We start from the raw sequence: 8511 nt of genomic DNA on the forward strand, positions 1-8511 counted from the left end.
CTATGGAGATCTTTGGCATCTAAAATAAGATGAGCTTAAACTATGGGTATTTATTTTTAATTAATTCATAATTTGGTTTCTATCGTTGTCTGGATAAATGCTTTTATTGTTATTTTCTCTCAAAATTAAATGATCCTTTATTTTCCTCCATCATAATGTTTATAAATTTATTTATTTTTCTATTTCAAGTTTTCTGATCCTTGATCTAACCAATAACTCTTGTTATGTTATTCTCATTCTCAAGTTTCACTGAGGGTTTCACATATAATTTAGTTTTTATTAAACTTATACTTGTGTTGTTATTCTCATAAAATTATAAGTATTAAAATTCAAGGAGAATAGACATCCTTATCCAATTGGGCAATGAATGGTACTAATGATAGGCTTGGAGAGCACAAAGGAAGAACAAATTAACCATACAAGGTTACCATAATTTGTGAAAATTAAAAGCTTTGGAAACTCATATTTGTTGTTATTAAAGAATAAATTCTCTCTCTTTTATAAATCTTTTAAAGAGATGAAGCCCATTTTGGTTGCTAGTAAGAGAGGATGAGATAAGGAATATGATCCTCTTTTATCATGAATTTTTTTTCCCAACTTGGAGATGAAATAAATGTAGGATAAGGGATAAAATTCCACTTATTTTATCCATATTTTTTTCTTCTAATTAAACAATAAAATAAAAATAAGGATAACACCATCATTTATCCAAAAATAAGTCCTCACATTTATCCTACTTAGGGCATGTTTAATAAAAATCTGGCTTTCCTTAGAAACATATTATTAAGAAAAATTCTCATATTTTTTGTTTTATGTCTAAAATATGCAAGATCTTTTTTCTAAGACAAAAAGAAATAAAATAATTTACTCAAAATAAATGTAACTTTTTTTTTGCTTATCCATGTTTTGCATCCTTTTCTCCGTTGCATATTTTAACTATATAACAATAGTATCACTATCTTTCCAACTTCCTTTTTGGTTTGCCGTTGCCGCTGCTATCGCCGTTGCCATTTACTCCTCTTACTCTTCTCATATATATTACTTTCTTCCAAAATTTTCTAAATTAACCAAATAAAATAAATTAAACTTAATCTAAAAGAAAAATAAATTATATGTATTTGCACTTTTCAAATTGAGGTAAGATATGGGTTAGACAAAAAAAATAACCTTTTCTGAATATAGAGGCACATAAGCTCACTAAGTTTTTATTAATATGTTGAGCCATCTAGTTTAGATTTTAAGCCGTATGCATCGCTAAGCTATTGTTTCACACTAAATACTGCTGAGACAATGTTAAAAGTCGTCACGCTGTCGAACTGCTTCTTTAAACCAACCGCACCACCGCAAATAATTTTCTCTATAATAATTATTTAGGGCCAGATAGTTGCCCACACTTTCAACTTCAAGAGGTTGAAATTCCTGTGAATTATTTTCCTAATTAATCCCACACGGGCCTTATTATTTTTCTTATCCACAGTCAAACGGCCCAACTAAATTAATATATAAGGCTAATTGGGCCTGCTCAACTCTTCCTCCAAAAAGCCCAAATGACAAACATACCTAAGGCCCCATTTGATTAGAGAGCAAGAGACTCTTATTTGTAATTAAATACTATCAAATTTAGTACAACTAATATTATGATTAATATTTTCATGGGATTATTAATACCATGATTACAAGACTCCTTTTTCTATCCTAATATATAACCAAACACAAAAGAATTAATAAGATAAAAAATAAGCATAATACTATTCGTAAAGTATCTTATTCTTTATTTAACCGCCTAAATTAATTCCTATTCATTATACGAGCCATTACAAATGTCACGGTTATGACATTTGATAAAAGTACCCCTCTATACGTTGACATGTACGCCTCTTTCTCCGCATCACCCCCGGCATTGCGCTTCAGCGTAAGCAAGCCCAAATGAAGTGTAATATTAAAAGTATGGCGTATAAATATACCCCAATTAAAAGGAAACCCCCCCGAGAAAAAAAGAAAATAAATATCGGATCGATTTGGTTCTCTCTTCTCCTCTTCCTTTCCCATGGCTTCTCTCGATCCAAACCCTAACCCTAACCCTAGGAATTTAATCTGGGAGCGTGAGTGATGGAGGGGGAGCGGTTCCCTTCCTTGCGTGAGAACCCTAAGGCGTCCGCCTCGTTGCCTCCGAGGGCCTCGCCGCCGATCCTGGACCGGTACCGCACCATACTGCGGGAGCGAGAGGAGGAGCTCAGGGATGCCGCCGGGGAGGATGAGGATCCTCCACCTCCTACCGCCAGGGAAATTATCCCTCTCTACGAGGAGTTGCTGGCGGAGCTCACCTTCAACTCGAAGCCCATTATCACGGACCTCACCATCATCGCCGGGCAGCACGTCGAGTTCGCCAAGGGGATCGCCGACGCCATCTGCGCGAGGGTTCTTGAGGTGGGGGCTCGCTCCCTGGAATTAGGGTTTCCGTAGCCGGATACATGGTGGTGACGAATTGTTTGATAGGAATTTGATGTATTTTGTTTAAAGTTCGGATTTTGGGGGTTAGTGGAGAACTTATGCCTTATTAATAGAAAAGTTGGATATGAAATGAAGTGTTTGTGAACTGTGCCTTTTGCTCATCTGGGTCTATGGCAGTGATTGCTCTCTGGAATTTTAACAGCAACGCCCCTTAAAAGTAGTGAGAGCTCCTAATACTGTCATCTCTGAAAGTGGAAAGAAGTGTTGAAAAACTTACGTCGTCAACACTGTTGGCATTACACTCAAAATGTGCTGACATCCACTTAACCTAGATTTTTCCCCTTCATAAATACTAATAACCTTACAATTTGGACTGGATGGTGATGCACATAGCACAACTTTGCTATTTCGCTATTCATTTCCTAGACTAGTTTGCTTTCCTTTCTCTGTTTAGGTGGCAATTGGTGCCCAAGAATTTGCTTAATTAAGGTCATGACACTGCTAGATTATTTGATGAACTCACTCTGGATTTACATTTCTGTTGGGGGAAAAGAAAATGGATTGCATGAGAATCTCGGGATCCAGTGTCCTTACAATTCAGGCCTATCTGGCTAGTTGCAATGGCTCAAACGTTTCACGATTATTTCTAAATGCTTTTCTGAATTTACCCTTTTCTTTTGCTTCTTACAGGAAATCTACCTGTTGATCTTTGCCTTGCAGGTACCAGTGGACCAGAAACTACCTTCTTTGTATCTTCTTGATAGTATTGTGAAGAACATAGGTCGCGAATACGTGAAACATTTTGCAGCTTGGCTTCCCAAGGTGTTTTGTCAAGCATACAGTCAGGTCCATCCTAGTCAGTATCCTGCAATGCGCCACCTCTTTGGGACTTGGTCGCATGTATTCCCTCCATTAGTGCTGCAGAAGATTGAGGACGAACTCCAATTTTCTCCTTTGGGTAAACAGCGGCAACCAGGAAATGTGAACATGAGATCCTCAGAGTCTCCATCTTCTCGCCCATCTCATGGCATTCATGTAAATCCGAAGTACCTAGAAGCGCGAGGTCAATTGAAACATTCTACTACAGTAAGACCCAATTGTTCTCTTCCTTTTCCATTTCCTGATACATGTAAATATCTCAGAATTAAAGAGGCTGAAATGGTGTAATGAACCTTTACTTGTGAGATTAGAAGCTATTAGCTATATCATAGGTAAATAGATATACCTTAGATAAGAGGAGTCTTAACTAGCTTCTTGTCTCTTGCTAGTATGGTCTGTTGCTCTCTGAGTGAAGTCTAAATTGCTCTCTGTCTCTAAGGAGCACAGATGTTGGGTGTAATAATTTATAGAGTGAACTTCAATGCACAATTTGACAATATGTATGCGGTTGCACGAGAATAGTATCAACAGAAGAACTAGTTGACATTCTGTCTTTGGCACCAACACATGATTAGATTTCTTTATCTAATTTTCCTCTTGATCTAGATGGTGTCCATCTATGGTGCAGATGCGCTCAGTGATACTTTATTGCATTTGTATTATGATTTGTCATTTTCTATCCTGCATCCTTGTAAGAAATGCTTAACCATCTATTATCAAACACAACAAAATCATGACACCTTAATCATTTTTCACTAGCAATCTGAGTATGTCATAAGTCAGTAGAAGGTGGTAAAATAAATTAATGAAATTTATCTCTCGATGTAGACATAATAACTTGTGATGCTTGTTAACACTTTTGCAGGAGACCCAGCATGGAAGAGGAACTTCTTCTAGCTTGCAAGATTATAGGCAAAAATCTACCAAGCAATATGATGACTATGATTACCCTCATACTGAAGTGCTTCCTCCAAGTGTTGGCATGGCAAGAGCAAGTTCTCCACGAATTGCAGCCTCCTCCATCATGAATCTAAAAGGGCCATTACCTCATACAGGAAGCAACATACCAAAGCCTTTATCTCCTCCAAGAATAGGATTGAGACCATCCAGATCCCCTCCTAGAGACAGATTCTTGAGGGGTACTTCTCCTAGGAGAGTTATTGAAAGGTCATTTCCATCGCATCCTGGATTAGATAGAGTGACTGACCCAAATGGTAGGTTTGACAGAAATTGGGTTTCAGGCGATGCTGGACAGCACTCAGAGACATCTCTGTTGTACAGCCGTAGCAATGGATACGGCAAGCAACACCCCAGAGAACTCATTGATGCTTATGGGAATTATAGAGGGAAAGATACCTTAATTGAAAGGCTTCCAAAGTTGCAGCGGCTTGATGAGAATGGGATAGATAGGGAGATAACCACACAGAAATGGAAAAATTCAGAGGAAGAAGAGTATGTATGGGAAAATATGAGTCCAACTCTAGCTGACCGAAGCAGAAGAGACAACATGCCCCTCTTAGGGCCTACTTCTGGAAACTTAAGCTTGAGAGTTGGGTTTAGTAGGCCTAGTGCTGGGCTTCTGGATTCTGGTTTTGGAAGGCGTGGCTGGTCTGCCCAAGGCCAGCTGCCAACACCTGATGACCATGCTTTTAGTGTCGAAGATAGGATGCCTCCCATTGTTGTGCGTCTCTTTGCCTTCTTGCAATATATATTTGTTTTGATACTTATATGCATTGATCTAGTAGTTGTACCTCCCATGTCAAGCTTCTCTTTTGTCAATATTTAAACTTTTCATGATAGTAATTGTAGATAAGAAACTATTAGTTCAGGTCCATATTATATTCAATTTCCAGTGTGATTCATCTTGTTAATGACATCTAGAAATCAACCATCTAACAAGGGAAAGAAGTCCAATATTGTCTTAATATTTTGATAAGATTTCTGCTCTTTTTTTCTCTATTTCAGTTTGGACCTATATCTGTGGTAGAAATGGCCAAACTTCAGTTTCTTAATTCTTACATTTCTTTCGAGTCACATATTTGAGTGAAACTGCCACATTTATGTCTTTGGACATGCTTTGTTCTGAAGATGGTTTAGCACCTAGAGTGGATCTTCTATGCCTTTCGTTCACCTATTCGTTATTGTTCCGTTAACTTTTTATAAGATGCCATCATTTTCAGCATTTGTGCAGTTATTTCTCATGTCAAAAGCATTATTGTTTTAACCTAGAACCAATTCTACTTATTGTTGCTCATAATATATTGAATAAGAAACCAAATTTGTTTATCTGGAGAATGTTGTGACATTAATATGTTTCTTGCAGCCTGGTCATGGATCAAATAAGAGGTTATTGGAGAGAACTGAAATTCAGAATGACTCTTTTCTACGCTATCAGACTTCTCGAGGTACTCAAGAACCTGCAAAGTTGCCTTACATGTTTCCACCAAATCTACAGCAGAATATTGGTCCACTATCACGAGTGCGGGCACCTCAAATGCCCTCTATGGGAGGCAGGATAGAACCATCAACTTGTCAGAAACTGCCTAGCCCATTTGATAATTCACCTGATAATGAAGTGCCATTTCAGAGGTTAGCAAGTTCTCATTCTGACCTTAATGTGGATACACTCATGAAGGAGAGGCAGTACGCACAAAGACCACATTCACCTCTTCCTGCTCCAGTAGAGTGGCCTCCTCTTCAGAAAACTCATGTACAATCTTTACTCTCTATTCCACAAAATCCAAATTATTTTAGAAGTGCAGTTGTTCCTATAGAGTCTAACAAGCCATTAGTGAGTCAAGGATTCAATTCATCTTTTCTTTTGCCTCAGAAACTATACGATGCTGTTGATAGGAAAATATCAGGCACAAGTAAATTTCTACGGCTGCCGTTTCAGGAGGCTGGTTCAGCACAGCTGAATCAAAATAATCAGGAAGAAGGAACTGTCATGAGAATCCAGTCCCAAGAGGTTCATGGAAGTTTTATCCCAAGTGTTCCAGCTCAGCTTTCATCTCATTTAGTAGCTCAGCCCCATATGCAAGTGCAAGCTCATGGTGTTGCTAATCCTTTATCTTCAATATCTTCTACACACCTGCATAGTATGCCTCCTTTACATGGTGGTAGCGTTTTGCCTCCATTACCTCTGGGACCACCTCCTGCCTCGTCGCAGACAGGACCTGCATCACATGGTGCTGGTTCCGTCGTATCTAGCTCCCCCTCAGGTGCAATTTCAGGTCTTCTTAGTACGCTCATGTCACAAGGTCTAATTTCACTGGCATCACCAGCTGATTCTCAGGTATCTCAATTCCCAAGTATGCTTGTTTGATTTGTTCTAGTAAGTGTTCTCCCAGGATATTGTTGTTGATGTGGTTCTTCAGTGTATGGTATTTTAAAAATGTTGTGTTTGTAGGATTCTGTAGGGGTTGATTTTGATTTGGATCTTTTAAAAGTGCGACATGAATCTGCTATTAATGCTCTGTACACTGATATTCCAAGACAATGCACAACTTGTGGCCTGCGTTTTAAGTCCCAAGAGGAGCACAGTAATCACATGGATTGGCATGTAACAAAAAACCGAGTATCTAGAAACCGAAAACAAAAACCTTCTCGTAAATGGTTTGTTAGTGCAAAGGAATGGCTCAGTGGGGCAGAAACACTAGGAAATGATGTTGTTCCTGGTTTTTTGCCCACAGAAGCAGTCACAGATGAAAAGGAAGATCAAGAAATGGCAGTCCCTGCAGACGAAAATCAGAATGTCTGTGCATTATGTGGTGAGCCTTTTGAGGATTTTTACAGTGATGAGACTGAGGAATGGATGTACAGAGGCGCAGTATATATGAATGCTCATAATGGTAATCTTGAAGGTTTAGACAGGTCCCAACTGGGCCCAATTGTCCATGCTAAATGCAGGTCCGAGTCTGTCAATGTTTCTGGACAAGCTTAACCTGTGAGTATCTTAACCTTTTTGCTTTGTGAACCAGAAAACTTATCATTTATACTGGCAGAGTTTTCCAAGCTTTGTAGAAGCTAGTACATGAAACAGGCTTAGACATTTGCTTGTTGTCATTTGCAATGTTAATGCTGATAATGATTATGCCATCTTCCACACCTTTTTCTCAATTTGGAATACCCTCTACAAATCTAACTGAAGGTGGTCATTGACTGGCTATGCACATATACATTGTTCTGATTATTGTTTATGTACTCGAGTAATGCTCAACAAATTTGTATCCTACTCTCATGCATTATTAACCAAAATAAACTTTCGATCTATTTGTAGGAAAGCTAACAGGATGTATGATCAGCTTAAATTATTGCGGCCGCGGCATTAGATTACCTAATCTGTAGTTACTGGAGAAATAGAGGTCGTTATGGTATGCACACCCTATACTTTTACCCTACTGGTCAAGCTTGCGCATCTTGGATCGTGTTTATTATTGTACATGTAAAATTGGATTGTAAGTTAATCCATCAGCAAATTTTATGTTCCATCCTTCTCTTTACTTTGCTCTCTTGCCTTTTACTTTTACTTCAAGGATCTTTCAGAATCTTTAGTTGCTACCAAGGATGCAGGGAGAGCGGATATATATGTTTGTTCCGATTACAGAACCATCCTAGAGCCAAATTCTGCTATATTTTCTTTCCTTTTATTTAAATACTTTGTCCTGCAGGGAGAGTGTATTAATGAGCAGGTGACCTTCAGACTTCTGAATGCAAGTGAGCATGGACGCATGAAGAAGCTGGCTCTCTATCCTTCTTCATGTGACCATTTTGCTAGAACTCCATCTTTGTTCTCTTTTTTCGCTTCTCCCCCAAACTTTCATTGTATAGACATAGTAAAAGTTGCACCTATTGCTGTTGTTGTAGTGATGTTCTGTTTGATACAACTTAATGTTGTTCGAACTCAAAATTTTCGGTGTTCTTGTAGCATTCCTTCTAATTGTTTCATGGCGAGTACATGCCAATTGCTTGTTCTCCTATATTTGTACATATAAGTAATTTCCTGATATTTTTACTGCTCATACTTGAGAAGATTGTTAGTATCTCAATTGTTGTAACCCTCTCAGAACATTTCAGCCTGCTGTCTTAGGTTACCTAAGAGGCTCAGAGCGGTTACAGCTTTTTATATTTTAGCCATTAATCTCTTTATGATCTTGATAAACTTTAGTGGGTTGCTTTCTC

General features: G+C 38.3%; 1 protein-coding gene across 3 annotated transcripts; it reads left to right on the plus strand.

The window, feature by feature from the left end:
* Positions 1–1982: 1982 nt before the first annotated feature.
* LOC140795246 (polyadenylation and cleavage factor homolog 4-like) lies at positions 1983–8309 on the plus strand. 3 transcript variants are annotated; one of them, XR_012110270.1, is made up of 8 exons: positions 1983–2427; positions 3172–3537; positions 4196–5011; positions 5654–6040; positions 6161–6625; positions 6740–7276; positions 7610–7703; positions 8001–8309. XR_012110270.1 is itself a non-coding variant. In XM_073147706.1 (7 exons), the coding sequence occupies exons 1-6, from the start codon at positions 2110–2112 to the stop codon at positions 7271–7273; spliced, it is 2886 nt and encodes a 961-aa protein (XP_073003807.1). In that variant the 5' UTR covers positions 1983–2109; the 3' UTR covers positions 7274–7276; positions 7610–8309. The 3 variants fall into 3 exon arrangements, 2 of the variants coding, with proteins under 2 accessions (XP_073003807.1, XP_073003808.1); XM_073147706.1 differs by having other exon boundaries at positions 7610–8309; XM_073147707.1 differs by having other exon boundaries at positions 6227–6625; positions 7610–8309.
* The last annotated feature ends 202 nt before the right edge of the window (positions 8310–8511 follow it).

The sequence above is a fragment of the Typha latifolia genome, chromosome 9 (assembly GCF_019914945.1).
Source record: "Typha latifolia isolate L0001 chromosome 9, TyphaL0001v2, whole genome shotgun sequence".
In the NCBI taxonomy this organism is placed as follows: domain Eukaryota; kingdom Viridiplantae; phylum Streptophyta; class Magnoliopsida; order Poales; family Typhaceae; genus Typha; species Typha latifolia.